This window comes from Dermochelys coriacea, chromosome 5, assembly GCF_009764565.3.
Source record: "Dermochelys coriacea isolate rDerCor1 chromosome 5, rDerCor1.pri.v4, whole genome shotgun sequence".
In the NCBI taxonomy this organism is placed as follows: Eukaryota; Metazoa; Chordata; order Testudines; family Dermochelyidae; genus Dermochelys; species Dermochelys coriacea.
The window spans coordinates 27,295,568-27,312,783 of NC_050072.1; the positions used below are offsets into that span (position 1 = coordinate 27,295,568).

Genomic DNA, 17,216 nt, shown 5'->3' on the forward strand with positions numbered 1-17,216 from the left:
GCTTAACTATTTAAGCCTGGGGCTTAACTATCCTTAGTAATTTTGTATCATCTGAAAAATTTGCCTCCTCACTACTTACTCCTTTTTCCAGATGGGTTGAATAGGATTGGGTCCGGTACAGACCTCTGGGGAACACCACAATTTACCTCTCTCCATTCTGAAAACTGATAATTTATTCATACCTTTGTTTCCTATCTTTTAACCAGTTACCAGTCCATGAGAGAACCTTCCCTCTTATGCCATGACAGCTTACTTTGCTTAAGAGCCTTTGGTGAGGGACCTTGTCAAAGGCTTTCTGAAAATCTAAGTACACTATATCCACTGGATCCCCCTTGTCCACATGCTTGTTGACCCCCCTTGAAGAATTCTAGTAGATTGGTGAGGCATGATTTCCCTTTACAAAAACTACGTTGACTGTTCCCACAAAATATGTTCATCTGTGTGTCTGACAATTTTGTTCTTTACTATAGTTGCAACGAGTTTTCCCGGTACTGAAGTAAGGCTTACTGGCCTGTAATTGCCGGGATCACCTCTGGAGCCCTTTTAAAAACCTGGCGTCACATTAGCTATCTTCCAGTCATTTGGTCATTTAACAATTTAATCCATTTAACAATCTGTTATTTGACCAGGCTTTTTTTATATATATTTCCCCATGGGTGATTATTCACTTAATGAGAAAAATAGAAAATTCTTTGCATTAGTTAAAAAATCCCTCGCTACATATTTAATCTTTTTTCCCGATTCCTGGTTTTTAAAATAATTTTAACAGAGGCGACTACTAGGTCCAAGTCTTTTTGCTGATCCCTTCCTTTAATTTTCATAATTCTGTAATTGTGATGACTGCGTTAGAGTTCATCTGATCCTGATTCATAGTAGTAGGATTAACAAGTATGTCAGATTATCAAGTCATGGCTATATATATAGACACTGCACTTTGAGGTTTTCCTTTCTAATAAACAGCGGGCACAGAGCCAAGAAAGTTGTGGTTAACCCTCACATTCTTAGTCACAGATAGTACAAGTGATGTCTCCTCACAGTCATACCATTTTCCTGAAGCCAGCTTTATTCTTTAGTGAATGAATCCTATCCGATGAGTAACAATAATTTAAAAGAATTTGACCTATGAACTTCAAATTGCAGTGAAAACATTTGGAATGATACACCCTGGTTTTAAGTACTAAAGGAAAATGATTGTGCTTTAACCTCTGTCTTCTACAGTCAGAAGCAGGGGAAGTTGTTGTTTTTTTTTTATAAGTCTTATCGGGGCTGATCCTCTTGCATTTTAAACTTCTCTGCAAGAACAGAGGAAGGAGGAAAAGAAACCTGTTAATTAGTTACTCTTTTTATGTAAAAGCCTCTGGATAGAAACACAATAGTTCTGGCTTGATCTGCTGTATTTGGTAGACTTTTTTCATTTTTATTTGAAAGAAGAAGAAAAAGCCATACTTAAATAAATCAGGTGTGGGAGAATATTTTAAATGAGACGTTTTTCCTCGTTCACTAGTTTTGAAACGCTTTATGAAACATACTCATTACACAGCTTATAGTCAAAATTTATTTTTTGAAAGTCTCAAAACTAGCAGTGAAGATTAAATAAAATTACATTGCTGTAATAAAAGATTGACCTTTTTTTTAAAAATGAGAGTGTTTTCATAGGAAAATTGCTGGTCTATTTATTTAACTTCATTGCTTAGTTACGGTAATGAATTATTTAAAGGAAGTTAAAACATTTTTAAAAGTTCTTTACTTACACTCTGACAGAACCATTATTCTGAAAAAACTGACAAAAATTGATTTATTAGGACTGGTTGTTTAATGTTTTTTAATCTTAGTTAAAATCAGTTAGGCAATGAAAATAAGACTGACTAGACAGTATCACTTTCCTTTATAGGACCTTAGGAATTGCCATATTGAAACAAGACCAGAACAGGTTTCAGAGTAGCAGCCGTGTTAGTCTGTATTCGCAAAAAGAAAAGGAGTACTTGTGGCACCTTAGAGACTAACAAATTTATTAGAGCATAAGCTTTCGTGAGCTACAGCTCACTTCATCGGATGCATTTGGTGGAAAAAACAGAGGAGAGATTTATATACACACACACAGAGGAAACATGAAACAATGGGTTTATAATACACACTGTAAGGAGAGTGATCACTTAAGATAAGCCATCACCAGCAGCAGGGGGGGGAAAGGAGGAAAACCTTTCATGGTGACAAGCAAGGTAGGCTAATTCCAGCAGTTAACAAGAATATCAGAGGAACAGTGCGGGGTGGGGTGGGAGGGAGAAATACCCTGGGGAAATAGTTTTACTTTGTGTAATGACTCATCCATTCCCAGTCTCTATTCAAGCCTAAGTTAATTGTATCCAGTTTGCAAATTAATTCCAATTCAGCAGTCTCTCGTTGGAGTCTGTTTTTGAAGCTTTTTTGTTGAAGTATAGCCACTCTTAGGTCTGTGATCGAGTGACCAGAGAGATTGAAGTGTTCTCCAACTGGTTTTTGAATGTTATAATTCTTGACGTCTGATTTGTGTCCATTCATTCTTTTACGTAGAGACTGTCCAGTTTGGCCAATGTACATGGCAGAGGGGCATTGCTGGCACATGATGGCATCTATCACATTGGTAGATGCGCAGGTGAACGAGCCTCTGATAGTGTGGCTGATGTGATTAGGCCCTATGATGGTATCCCCTGAATAGATATGTGGACAGAGTTGGCAACGGGCTTTGTTGCAAGGATAGGTTCCTGGGTTAGTGGTTCTGTTGTGTGGTGTGTGGTTGCTGGTGAGTATTTGCTTCAGATTGGGGGGCTGTCTGTAAGCAAGGACTGGTCTGTCTCCCAAGATCTGTGAGAGTGATGGGTCGTCCTTCAGGATAGGTTGTAGATCCTTGATGATGCATTGGAGAGGTTTTAGTTGGGGGCTGAAGGTGATGGCTAGTGGCATTCTGTTGTTTTCTTTGTTGGGCCTGTCCTGTAGTAGGTGACTTCTGGGTACTCTTCTGGCTCTGTCAATCTGTTTCTTCACTTCAGCAGGTGGGTATTGTAGTTGTAGGAATGCATGATAGAGATCTTGTAGGTGTTTGTCTCTGTCTGAGGGGTTGGAGCAAATGCGGTTATATCGTAGCGCTTGGCTGTAGACAATGGATCGAGTGGTATGATCTGGATGAAAGCTAGGGGCATGTAGGTAGGAATAGCGGTCAGTAGGTTTCCGATATAGGGTGGTGTTTATGTGACCATCGCTTATTAGCACCGTAGTGTCCAGGAAGTGGATCTCTTGTGTGGACTGGTCCAGGCTGAGGTTGATGGTGGGATGGAAATTGTTGAAATCATGGTGGAATTCCTCAAGAGCTTCTTTTCCATGGGTCCAGATGATGAAGATATCATCAATGTAGCGCAAGTAGAGTAGGGGCATTAGGGGACGAGAGCTGAGGAAGCGTTGTTCTAAGTCAGCCATAAAAATGTTGGCATACTGTGGGGCCATGCGGGTACCCATCGCAGTGCCGCTGATTTGAAGGTATACATTGTCACCAAATGTGAAATAGTTGTGGGTGAGGACAAAGTCACAAAGTTCAGCCACTAGGTTAGCCGTGACAGTATCGGGGATACTGTTCCTGACGGCTTGTAGTCCATCTTTGTGTGGAATGTTGGTGTAGAGGGCTTCTACATCTATAGTGGCTAGGATGGTGTTTTTAGGAAGATCACCAATGGACTGTAGTTTCCTCAGGAAGTCAGTGGTGTCTCGAAGATAGCTGGGAGTGCTGGTAACGAAGGGCCTGACGAGGGAGTCTACATAGCCAGACAATCCTGCTGTCAGGGTGCCAATGCCTGAGATGATGGGGCGTCCAGGATTTCCAGGTTTATGGATCTTGGGTAGCAGATAGAATACCCCAGGTCGGGGCTCCAGGGGTGTGTCTGTGCGGATTTGTTCTTGTGCTTTTTCAGGGAGAGTCCATCTGGTATGCTTTCCTGTCTCCAGCAGTAGCCAGTTTCAAACTAAGGTGTCCACAAAGGTCAGCTATGCAATAACAGGCCAATAGAGGAAGTTTGTTGCGAACTCTAGGCAGTTGGTGGTGGGCTTGTATCCTGAAACATGGGTAGTTACATCTTATATCCTAGATAGTGTAACTGTAGATGTTATTTGCATAAGTGTCTTATCTTTCTTAATCTTTAAGTGGGTGTTCTAAAAGGACCACAGAGGGGGAATACAGGTACAGTAACCCTGAAACTGTCACAGAGGTCACAGTCTTTAAGTGGGTGTTCTAAAAGGACCATGGAGGGGGAATACAGGTGCAGTAACCCTGAAACTATGACAGAAGTCACAATGGATGAAGATGGAGCAAAGACCTTGAGATTTGGCAGGGAATAAATTGTTAGAGACCTTGGTGGCACCAGTTTCAGTAGAGTGAAGAGGGTTTGAAGACAGATTGAAGGGTTCAAAGAAAGAGTTTGAGGAAAGGAACTTGAGACAACAATTGTAAAGATTTTCAACTTTCTTTGTGAACTGTTTGCTTTAACACAGCTTTACAGAGATGCTTTAATTATTTCGCAAAAAGAAAAGGAGTACTTGTAGCACCTTAGAGATTAACAAATTTATTTGAGCATAAGCTTTCGTGAGCTACAGCTCACTTCATCAGATGCATTTGGTGGAAAATACAGAGAGGAGATTGATATACACACACAGAGAACATGAAACAATGGGTTTTATCGTACACACTGTAAGGAGAGAGATCACTTAAGACAAGCGATCACCAGCAGCAGGGGGGGGAAAGGAGGAAAACCTTTCATGGTGACAAGCAAGGTAGGCTATTTCCAGCAGTTAACATCTGGACCCATGGAAAAGAAGCCCTTGAGGAATTCCACCATGATTTCAACAATTTCCATCCCACCATCAACCTCAGCCTGGACCAGTCCACACAAGAGATCCACTTCCTGGACACTACGGTGCTAATAAGCGATGGTCACATAAACACCACCCTATATCGGAAACCTACTGACCGCTATTCCTACCTTCATGCCTCTAGCTTTCATCCAGATCATACCACTCGATCCATTGTCTACAGCCAAGCTCTATGATATAACCGCATTTGCTCCAACCCCTCAGACAGAGACCAACACCTACAAGATCTCTATCATGCATTCCTACAACTACAATACCCACCTGCTGAAGTGAAGAAACAGATTGACAGAGCCAGAAGAGTACCCAGAAGTCACCTACTACAGGACAGGCCCAACAAAGAAAACAACAGAATGCCACTAGCCATCACCTTCAGCCCCCAACTAAAACCTCTCCAACGCATCATCAAGGATTTACAACCTATCCTGAAGGACGACCCATCACTCTCACAGATCTTGGGAAACAGGCCAGTCCTTGCTTACAGACAGCCCCCCAATCTGAAGCAAATACTCACCAGCAACCACACATCACACAACAGAACCACTAACCCAGGAACCTATCCTTGCAACAAAGCCCGTTGCCAACTGTGTCCACATATCTATTCAGGGGACACCATCATAGGGCCTAATCACATCAGCCACACTATCAGAGGCTCGTTCACCTGCGCATCTACCAATGTGATATGTGCCATCATGTGCCAGCAATGCCCCTCTGCCATGTACATTGGTCAAACTGGACAGTCTCTACGTAAAAGAATAGATGGACACAAATCAGACGTCAAGAATTATAACATTCAAAAACCAGTTGGAGAACACTTCAATCTCTCCGATCACTCGATTACAGACCTGAGGGTGGCTATCCTTCAGCAAAAAAGCTTCAAAAACAGACTCCAATGAGAGACTGCTGAATTGGAATTAATTTGCAAACTGGATACAATTAACTTAGGCTTTAATAGAGACTGGGAATGGATGAGTCATTACACAAAGTAAAACTATTTCCCCATGTCATTTCTCCCCCTCACCCCACCCCCCACTGTTCCTCAGATATTCTTGTTAACTGCTGGAAATAGCCTACCTTGCTTGTCACCATGAAAGGTTTTCCTCCTTTCCCCCCCCTGCTGCTGGTGATGGCTTATCTTAAGTGATCACTCTCCTTACAGTGTGTATGATAAAACCCATTGTTTCATGTTCTCTGTGTGTGTATATCAATCTCCCCTCTGTATTTTCCACCAAATGCATCCGATGAAGTGAGCTGTAGCTCATGAAAGCTTATGCTCAAATAAATTTGTTAGTCTCTAAGGTGCCACAAGTACTCCTTTTCTTTTTTGCAAATACAGACTAACACGGCTGCTACTCTGAAATTTGAAAATGTGTCATTATGGCCTATGACGAGTAGGTGTGAAAATTGTCAAGTGCATTTTTGGCCAGAGGGGTTTAGGATGAAAGAGAAAAAGGAGAACTGTAACTCCCTCTTTTTCTTACTGCCAGGGTAGGTGTTTTTAGGAGATATCCTAAAGTTAAATAATGTTGCATCCGCTTGGCCAAATCATATAATTCCTGTCTGTGTTCCCATTGTTCCCTACCATTCACAAAAGGAGGTGGCTTAGAGGAAGGAATTGTAATATTGATTGGAGCACATGCAGTCCTTTTCTCTAAGAAAACACTGGTGCATTGTAACCTAAAGTGTAATAAAATTGTGGGTAGACGCTTTTAACCTAGAGAGCAGACCTGGTCAGATCATTTTCGACCAAACAATTTCCCATCAAAATATGCTGTTTTGTCAAACCACGTTTTGCAGAGATATATCTATTCTTCTTTGAGTGCTTGCTCGTGTCAGTTCCGTGCTAGGTGCGCGCACACTACGTGCACAGTTGCCAGAGATTTTTTTCCCTTAGTGGTATCCATAAGGCTGGCCCTAGTGCCCCCTGGAGCCCCTTGCATATGTGCTGGTATCAGGGGTGCCGCCAGCCCCACACTCTCTCTGTTCCTTCTTACCACCCATAATGGTGGTTGGAACAGCTTCTTGCCTTTGCAAGTTTCAGAGTAGCAGCTGTGTTAGTCTGTATCCACAAAAAGAAAAGGAGTACTTGTGGCACCTTAGAGACTAAGAAATTTATTTGAGCATAAGCTTTCGTGAGCTACAGCTTACTTCATCGGATGCATGTAGTGGAAAATACAGTGGGGAGACTTTATATAAACAGAGAACATGAAACAGTGGGTTTTACCATACACACTGTAACAAGAGTGATCAGGTAAGGTGAGCTATTACTAGCAGGAGAGCGGGCGGGGGGGGACCTTTTGTAGTGATAATCAAGGTGGGCTACATACATCTGATGAACGGAGCTGTAGCTCACGAAAGCTTATGCTCAAATAAATTTGTTAGTCTCTAAGGTGCTACAAGTACTCCTTTTCTTTTTGCCTTTGCAAGGCTTTCGTAACCTAGTGGTTTGAGTTTTATTCCATTGTATATAGTTGTAATTAGTCAATTTTGTTACCAAATTAGTGTTTAGAGTGTAGATAGTTATCCCGATCTTAGAGGGATGTCATCCCACGAACTGGCTATGCCCCAGTCTCCGGGATTCAAGCCGTGCTCCACCTGTGGCAAATCTGCCTGTGAGCAACCCGTATTCAGCCTGTCTAAAGTGCCTTGGGGAAGCTCAAGTGAAGAAGTGTAAAATCTGCAGGGGCTTCAGGCCAAGGACTGAAAAAGATAGACATTCGTTTGAAGGTTCTGTTGATGGAGACAGCCTTCAGACCATCCTCAGAGCCATCCTGCTCCGAATCAGAGCTGAGTACTTCAGCCTTGGTGTGAAGTGTGCCACTGGCACTATGGTCCTCCCCGCACTGTTCATCTCTGGTGCCAAGCAAGATAAGACAAGAAACAGCATGCGGAGAGAGGGCGCTCTCCGGCACCAAAGAGGGACAAAGGGGAGCAGCTGATATGATGAGACATGTGCCAGGCCACTCGTCCTCCCCAGAGCTGCAGTTGGCTCTGGCCACTCTGCTGAAGGCCCTGAGCCCAATTCAGGACCCACCTCTGACTCCCAGGAGCTGTTGTGATGTCTCACACCTGTGGGCCCCCTCAACTCCTTTCGGGCTGCGAAGGACTTGATGTCCCTGCCAGTTCTGCTCGCTCCCCAAGGGGCTGTACCTGCCAAGGTTACCAGGGATAGAAGGATTATTTCAGCTCCTCTACTTCCAGCACCAAATTCATGGTACCCGCTTCAGGAGTTTCTGATGAACCCTGAAGTCATCTGGTGGGAGCAGGTTCAAAGGACCTGCTACCACCTCGTCCAGGGACGATGAGGAGGAAGCTAGTGCTATGGGAGGGGTTGGTACTTCCTCCTGAAGGGGGTACCATGAATTTGTTGTTGGAAGCAGAGGAGCTGAAGGGGTCCACCTACAGCCTAATTAATATCTTGGCGGCAGTGGCTACCTCCGGAGTGACCCTCCCAGTCAATGAGGTAGTGTTGGGACCAGTTAAGGCCATTTGGAAGACCTCTTCCTCTCTGCCCTCTTTCTCTAAAAGGGTGGAGAAAATGTACTATAGGCTGGAACCCCAAAAAATAAGGAGGCCAAGAGACTGCATTTATTTGGAAGGAATGGTTATTCCACGGTCAGCCTCCAGCTCTGTATCTTGAACCAGCAGGCTTTGCTGGGGAGATATGACTTTAGTTTGTGGGAGTTGATGGCCAAGTTCAGAGACTCCCTACTGCAGGAGTCGAGGCAGGAGTTCTTGGCCATCCTGGAGGAGGGTAAGACTGTGGCCAGAGCCTGACTCCAGGCAGCTATGGATGTGTCCGACTCGTCAGCCAGAACAATGGTGTGTGCGGTCACCATGAGGCTCTATTCGTGCTCCAATAGTCGGGCCTCTCCCAGGAGGTGCAGCAGTCGGTCCAGGACCTCCCCTTCAAGGGCAATGCTCTGCTCTCTGAACAGATGGACGCCAAGCTGTATAGCTTCAAGGATTTGTGGGCCACGTTGCATTTTCTGGGCCTGTACGCACCTGGGCTCCAGGAAGCATTTTAGACCTCAAATGCCTCCAAGGTTTTAGGGGCTCCAAGACTCCTATAAGAGAAAAGGGAAGGGGTAAAAACGTCACCAGTTCATGCCTTCTGCCCCGGCCTCCCAGTCGGGTTCGAGTAGATACCCCAGTGGGTTTAGGCAGGCCTTTTGAGGGTACAGCATACCAAACTTGAGACAGGATCCATCCCTTCTTTTGTTTTTGGACCACTTGTTTCCCTTCCACGCTGCATGGTCCCATGTAACATCAGATCTTTGGGTGCTCAGTACTGGATCAGTGGGATATACCCTGCAGTTTTCATCCACCCCTTCCTCCCCCACCAACCCTATCCCTCTTCACAGACCCCTCTCATGAGCAACTTCTCATATGGCAGGTAAAAGCCCTCCTACTTGTAAGGACTGTAGAGGAAGTTCCTTGAGATTTGAGAGGGAAAAGATTTTATTCCCGATATATTTCCTAATCCTGAAGGCCAAAGGGGGCCTGAGGCCCATCCTGGATGTGCATCGTCTCAACAAATATCTTAAGAAGTTGAGGTTCCACATGATCTCCTTGGCCTCTATCATTTCCTCCCTGGATCTGGGAGACTGGTACGCCGCCCTTGACTTAAAGAATGCATATTTCCACATTTCTATCTTCCACGTACACAGGTGGTTCTCCAGTTTGTGGTGGACCGACACTACTACCAGTTCACCGTGCTCCCCTTCAGTCTGTCGGCAGCCCCAAGGCTTTTTACAAAGTGTATGGTAGTTCAAAGGCTGTTCGTAGATTCAGGTTCAGCACAGCATTGGCAGAGTATAGACCACCTGTCAAGTGCTGGGCCTGTTAATAAACTGCTTCTCTCATGGGAGGTTGTCTTCCTATGGCAATTTCTTCAGCCAGGTGGGTTTCCAAAATCAGAGCCTTAACTTCTGAACCCTTTTATACAGCATTCTTCAAGGACAAGGTCTAGCTGCGCCCCACCTGGCATTCTTACAAAAGGTGATGTCGCAGTTCCATAACAATCAGGACATTTTTCTGCCCATCTTCCTTCCAAAGCCTCACAGAACTGAGGAGGAATGACGGCTGCATACCTTAGATAGGCCCTGGCCTTCTACAATGAAAGAACTAAGACCTTCCGCGGGTCAACGCGGCTTTTTGTAGCCGTGGTGGATAGGATGAAAGGTCTGCTGGTGTCATCCCAGAGAGTCTCGTCCTGAATAATCATCTGCATCTGGGCTTGCTACGAGCAGGCAAAGGTTCTGCCTCTGGCCATCATGACAGCTCATTCTACAAGAGCCAAGGCTTCAGCAGCAGCATTCCTCGTGCAGATACCAATCCAGGACATCGGCAGAGCCACGACTTGATCATGGATTCACACCTTCGTGGCCCACTATGCCATCACCCAACAGGCCCATGAGGATGCCAGTTTCGGGAGAGCAGTGTTGCAATCAGCACATCTGTGAACTCCAAGCCCACCTCCTGGGATACTGCTTGTGAGTCACCTAGCATGGAATCGACATGAGCAAGCACTTGAAGAAAAAACAGTTACTAACTTTTCATAACTCTTGTTCAAGATAAGTTGCTCACATCCATTCCATGACCTACCCTCCTATCCCTCTGTCAGAGTTTCTGGCAAGAAGGAACAGAGAGGATGCAGGGCTGGCGGCGTCCCTGATACTGGCGCATAAGCCGGCCCTACGGACACCACTAAGGGAAAATATATCTGGCAACTGTGCACGTAGTGTACACATACCTATGGAATGGACATGAGCAACACATCTTGAAGAACAAGATTAGTAATGGGTTTTTTTCAACAGGAAGGTTTCTGAGGGTGATTTCTCCTGTGAAGCTATGAAATGAAATTGTCATCCTCCAGCCATCTCTGCTAGAGAGAGATATGTGGAGCTTTTACACAAGCATTGTGGTAACACACACAACTCTATTTTCCATGTTGTGTTTTAAACTCTTTTTTTTGTATAATCTTTAAGCAGCCTAGGTGTGCATTTCAGGACCACTGTGGCACTTCTTTGGTAACTGGTGACGCTTGATTTTATGACAGTCATTCAGTAAATGAAAATTGATGGGAGGACTGAAGGAAGAAAGAGTGTCATAGCTTTTCATACACCATGGAGCCCTTGGAAATGAAAACATGTTAAAGTAATAAGCCTGTTATAATAATTTTTTTCTACAAATGTTAGTCATGTAGCAAACTCCTACTATCACTGGCAACTTCTAGCTAGTGGTATGATTTTTTGTTTAAGTTAAATAATTTCTGCTAGTAATGGTTTAACAAAAACTGAATTTTTCCTTTGCTCATGTCTTTACAACGGTCAGATGAATGAATCATCCTAGGTGTCCCAAATCACAGTTATATATTCTGTGGAGGTGGAAAAGTTTATACGCCAGCTGAACCAAGTCCAGTAGATCGTTTCATGCTAATGGTAAAAATGCGATAGCAAGCAGACTTGATTTCCTCTTCGCATTTTCCCTAGATGATGTTGTTGCTAGGTTATGCTGCAGTTTTTTGCTTTAGTAGACTCGGAACATCTTACAAGTTTCAGCAACTATATCAATATTTCATATATTATGGTAAAATGATATTTTAAATCACACTATCCTGCTCCCCCAAATACACAGGATTTTTACCATATTGTGAATTAAATTATTCTTCCTTGGGATTTAAATTAGCTGTTACCATGCAAGAAAGAGATCTTGGCCACATCGTGGATAGTCCTCTAAAAATATCTCCTCATTGTGCAGTAACAGTCAAAAGGCTAACAGAATGTTAGGAACCATTAGGAAAAGGATGGGTGATAAAAGAAAATATCATAGTGTTTCTATATAAATCCATGTAACATCCACACCTTTAATACTGCATGCCGTTCTGGTGGCCTCATCTCAAAAAAAGACATATTGGAATTGAAAAAGCTGCAGAGTAGTGCAACGAAAATTATTAGGGGTATGCAATGGCTTCCATATGAGGAGAAATTAAAAAAACTGGAACCATTCAGTTTAGAAAAGAGACAACTAAGGGTGTCTGATAGAGATCTATATGATACAGGTCTATAAAATCATGAATGGTGTGGAGAAAGTGAATAGGGAAGTGGCATTTACCCCTTCACATAACACATAAATTAGGGGTACCTGATGAAATAAACAGGCAGCAGAGTTGAAACAATCATAAGGAAATACTTCCACAGGTTGACTATGTGTTGTGTGAAAAACTCATTGCTAGAGGCTGTTGTGAGGCCAAAAGTATAGCCGAGTTCAAAAAAGAATTAGATAAGTTCGTGGAGAATAGATCCATCAATGACTATTAGCCAAGATGGTCAGTGACGCAACCCCATGCTGGGGCTGTTCTAAACTTCCAACTTCCAGAAGCATCTGGCACTGGCCATTGTCAGAGACAGGATACTGGGCTAGATGGACCATTGGTCTGATCCAGTATGGCCATTCTTGTTATGTTCTTGATGACTCCAACTCAAATTATTATCTTCACAGATTTTTGTATCAGAAATATAAGTTATCACAGGTCAGTTGTGTTGCACTGACAAACAACCTGATGTTGACCAGACTTGTTACTACATGACACTCGGAGACCTTTCTGTACAAAAGCCTAGATAGGAAGATAGACTCTTAAAGTTGGTTAATAAACTTCCATCAACAAGATTTGGAGAGAGAAGGAGAAACAAAGAGGATTCCATAAATTCCATTTCTTCAACAGCCAATAAAATCATATGTTTTAGCCAGTGAAGCCTTCATTCCTGGTGACCATATTGGCTGAAGTATTGCTGCTGCTGCTTATTTTTTTTTTAAAAAATTCCTACTGAAGAAGTGGAATTTATGGAACTGTCTTTGAATTATTTAAAATGTCTGACTATTTTCATTTTTTCAAAGTGTTTAACTTGATATAGAATTAATTTTGCACACTATGAAGTGTATTATCTTCATGCCTTGTGCTGTCTCATTGGGACTGATCCCAAGCTCTGCTTAAATGCAGTGAGATGGAGGGAAAGTGAGTTTTGTCTTGTCTTTGTAGAGACTTTAGTTCGCAACAAGCCAGGGTGTGAATGTACAGTGCTCTACCCTGCTTCGTAGTATGTCACTGAGTGGACCCTGCTACCGCTCACTAAAAGTTCCATAATGCTCTTTGAGGTATTCCTATTTGAACTTATAGTGTGTGGGAGGCTACTGCACATGCACTAAATCTCAAGATTACTCAGGGACCTTACACCAGTGGAGGATGGTTCACTCTGACATGCCCGTAACAACAGAAACACCCCCAACACTGCTCCTCCTATGTTGGTGGTGGAGGGGTTGGCTGGTGTCGGAGGCAGGTATACCAGGGGGAGAGCCCTGGCAAAAGGCATTCTTCACTGATGATCTCTCGCTTCTTTAAATCCATGTTGTGCCACATACTTAGCAGACTGGAGAATCCAGCCTATTAATATTAATGGGTGTGTTATACACATTAGCTATTGTTCCCATTGAAGTCAGTGGTAACTTTAATTATGCCCTTTATTTTAAGTAAGTTAAGCACAATTTTGTTAAGCTTTATGCACTTTGCCGAATCTGTTGAGTAATAGTTGTAATAATAACAATATATAGCACTTATATAGTACTTTACATCCTCAAAAGTGTTGTAAAAACATTAGTTAATACGCCAATAAGCCAAAAATTCTGTTGACTGCATTTTGTACTTTACACTTGATTGTTGCTTGGAAGTATGAATCTCTGTTGTAGCCAATTTTAGAAATTCAGTGGTTTCACTAGTACTGCTTGAAGATTTTGTGATTATTCTTAAACATTAGATTGGGAACAGTAGACTAAACTGAGATTTAAAGTGCCAATCAGTGGAATTGAACAGACACAGAGTTTGGTGAAAAACTATTTGATACTGTTCTAGTTTAAAAAGTAGTCAGTGCTATTTTGTAGAGTTTTTAAGTATGTTATTTAAATTACAAGCAAATAATGTCCAGATAGATAGGCTCAAGATTGCTTGCAGGATACAGTATATTCTTGTATGAGTATCATTACTTTTATTATGCTACAGTAGTGCTGGATGGTCTCTGTGGAGAGGAGCTGTTTTTTCATGTGTAGGCTTAGAAACTGTGCTATTCTTGTTTTCATTTGATGACAGCTGTCAAACTTCAGTGTTTGAAAGATTTATTTTAAAAAATACCATGAAATGTAAAAATGTACAGCTCAGTTTTTGTAGCCTTATATTAAACTCCCTTTATTCCCTTCTGATATCTTAATTTTATTATTTGAAAACACACATAATAGTGCTTGCTGAAGAGCAAACAGTACTTGCAAGAGATGCATATTTATTCATTAGTCTGCTTGTTCATTCATTTTTTGCCTTAGAACAGCAAATTTCTCTGATTTGCTAAAAATTTAGTGAATATTTTTATTTCATGATTAAATGAAATAATTAAGCTGATAACATTTTTTTCTCTTTTGGGAATCACAGAAGAAAAGTGTTCACTTCTGCATAGAAGAGCTGTAGTTTAATCATTATTCTGCTTCTTAATATTTTCTAGGACTCAACCAAAAGCAGTTTTTGCAGAAGTGGAATCAGAGGAAGATGAAACGGACAACAAACCAGAGTGGAAAAAGCGTAAAATATGAAGTATTTGATTCATGGGTGGGTGACTGTGGATTCAAAACAAAGTGAAGAGTTATTTCATTATGCAATAAAAGGTTAAATTCTTTACAAACAGAAATTCTTTGAATGCATTGCACAATTTCCAACTGAAGATGATTGTTGCATTGCAGTGGACTAGAATTGTTGATCTGCCTTTTGTAATAAGGAGTTAATTATATTATGCAAAAATCTTATGTCATTTTCTTAACTTTAGATTTTTTTTAAAAGTATTTGTGTTTGTAATTTTTAACCAGAATACATCATCAATGATTAATGAGAAAGCAGCATTTTACGTAATATTCCATATGAGGATTTTAAGTAAGAACATAAAAACTGGAGTTTTTCAAGCTTCTTTTATTTATTCCAATAACATCTATCAAGCTGTGCAGAAAAGTCATGATTTCACATTTTTTAGGAATATCAATTTAGAATAATTCTTAGGCATCAGGTTTGTTTAGCTGGTGTGCTAGTTTTGTAAAACATCAAATATTTTCTAGTATTTATGGCTTATCTGAAATATGTTTCTTTTGAATTATACAGTCTCTCACATTATGGTAAAGATTTTATTTTATAAGCGGTACGGAGTAAGAATGTACAATTCTATATATTTGTCTGAATTAAAACATTGTATACTCGTTACTTTTTTTTCTGATTGTATATGGATTATTTAAAGTTAAATAGATTTTGTTCAGGCCTCTTAAATCTGTTGTTGTATATTGGTAAACAATAACACTTGATAATGCGTGTTTGTTAGTCAATATATACATAGACTTGGGTTTGCTGAGGTGTAACAGCTGAACTGTGCATATATTGGCTGACAAAGTCACTTTCTAAAGTGTGATATTGACCTTTATAAAATGGTGGTATTTATCAACAAGTTGCTATGGTAAATGTCACTAAGTGAAGGAGAGAGAGAGATTTTAAAAAAACAAAAACAAACCACCCTCCTTAAGGCAAATAAAGAGGAAGCTAGATCACTTGTGGGCTTGTATATTTTGGTTATGATAATATTTGCTGGGCACTCAGATACCACAGCGATGACCCTGAAATGTACTAAGCATCCTCCATCCCCAGTGATATCATTGGGAGTGGAGGGTACTCAGCACCTTGTAGGACTGTGCTCTGTAAGTGATGCCTGGAATGGGGGTAAAAGGGACTTTAATTTACCTGATTGAGGCCAAGATTCAGCAAAGAACTTAAGCACATGTTTAATTTTAAAAACATAGTTATGTCTTATTGAAATCAATAGCGTTTAGACACTTGCTTAAGTGTTTTGCTAAATTAGAGCCTAATTGAAATGTGGTTTTCCCCCTAAGCTCTTTGCTGTTTTCCTTCCATGTCTTGTATTTCCCTTTCCCATCACCTGCACCTTTGGGGCCAACAGGCCAGTTCCCAATGGGTTTCCTGAATATGGCCTGAGATGCTAACATTAGAACATTGCCACTGCTGCTGCCACAACTTAGCCCTTTGATAGTGATATGGTTACACTATGCCATTAGTAAGGATAAACTACCACTTGCCATTTGTACCAAAAAAGGGAAGCATAACTTATTTAAAATAACAAATTAATGGTTTGCCATATTTTCTGCTGCCATGAAATAATGTCTGTATCAAAGGCACTAAACAGCTGGTGCAATAGTGACTGCTTGCCCAAAAAGTATAGATATGGAAAGGAGGGGAGGACAGAGAAAGAAGGGAGCAGGTGAGAGTAGTAGAGAGTGGAGGGATGAACTCAAAGCAAACCTCACTCTTAATTAACAGGATCTATCAAAATGCTCCCCACAGTGTCCACATGAGCTAATAATATCAATCTTGAAAAGTTAATGAAATATAAATTAAAACATTTTATTAATATGAGTGTTGTTTCTATTAATAGATGATCTAGGATTCAGCTAGTCCTCCTGATTTTTTTAACTTTGAACACATGACAACCTGTTGCTTTTAAAAACACTGGAAGTTCTTCACTGCGCCAGCATGGATTACTAGAAAGCAGAGAGCTAGAAAGGAAAGACATGTTAAAAAATGATGCTACTGATGTTCTCTGATCATACAGGAATAAGGAATAATTAAAGCAAAGTATTCTCCTTTTATGTTTTTTATCAAGTTAGTAGCCCATATAATCTTGGGCCTGACTCTTACGTGGCTTTAACCTCTGCCAGAGCTGTTATCACATGTACTCACAAGTCACATACTGCATGCTGAATTATAACATGAGATGACTCCATGTTTCTAAAACTAAACTGACTCTTTATTAAGAGAACTATTTACAGAACTGCTACATCTCCAGCTAGCATTCCATCCATGTAGGGTTGCCAACTTTCTAATCACACAAAACCAAACACCCTGGCTCCGCCCCTTGGCAGAGGCTCCACCCCTTTGCCGAGGCCCTGTCCCCTGATCATTACATTCCCCCTCCCTCAGCGGCTCACTCTCCCACACCCTCACTCACTTTCACTGGGCTGGGGCAAGGGGGTTGGGGTGCAGGAGGAAGTGAGGGCTCTAATTGTGAGTGTGGGCCCTGGGGTGGGGCCAGAAATGAAGGGTTCATGTTGTGGGAGGGGGCTCCAGGCAGGAGGTTGGGGTGTGGGAGCTGGTGCGGACTCTGGAGTTGGGCCTGGAATAAGGGGTTTGAGGTGCAGCATGAGGCTTCCAGCTTGGGGGTGCGAAAGAGGGGTTC

The 17,216-nt window shown here is 41.8% G+C and overlaps 1 protein-coding gene across 2 annotated transcripts in view; it reads left to right on the top strand.

Moving 5' to 3' along the window:
- Positions 1 to 15,178, top strand: part of WDR70 (WD repeat domain 70) — a 263,191-nt gene extending 248,013 nt beyond the window's left edge. For both annotated transcript variants that reach the window (XM_038403369.2, XM_043515328.1), the window contains exon 18: positions 14,436 to 15,178. In XM_038403369.2, coding sequence (XP_038259297.1) covers positions 14,436 to 14,523 — 88 coding nt within the window. In that variant the 3' untranslated portion in view covers positions 14,524 to 15,178. The remainder of the gene's footprint in view (positions 1 to 14,435) is intronic.
- Positions 15,179 to 17,216: the final 2,038 nt, after the last annotated feature.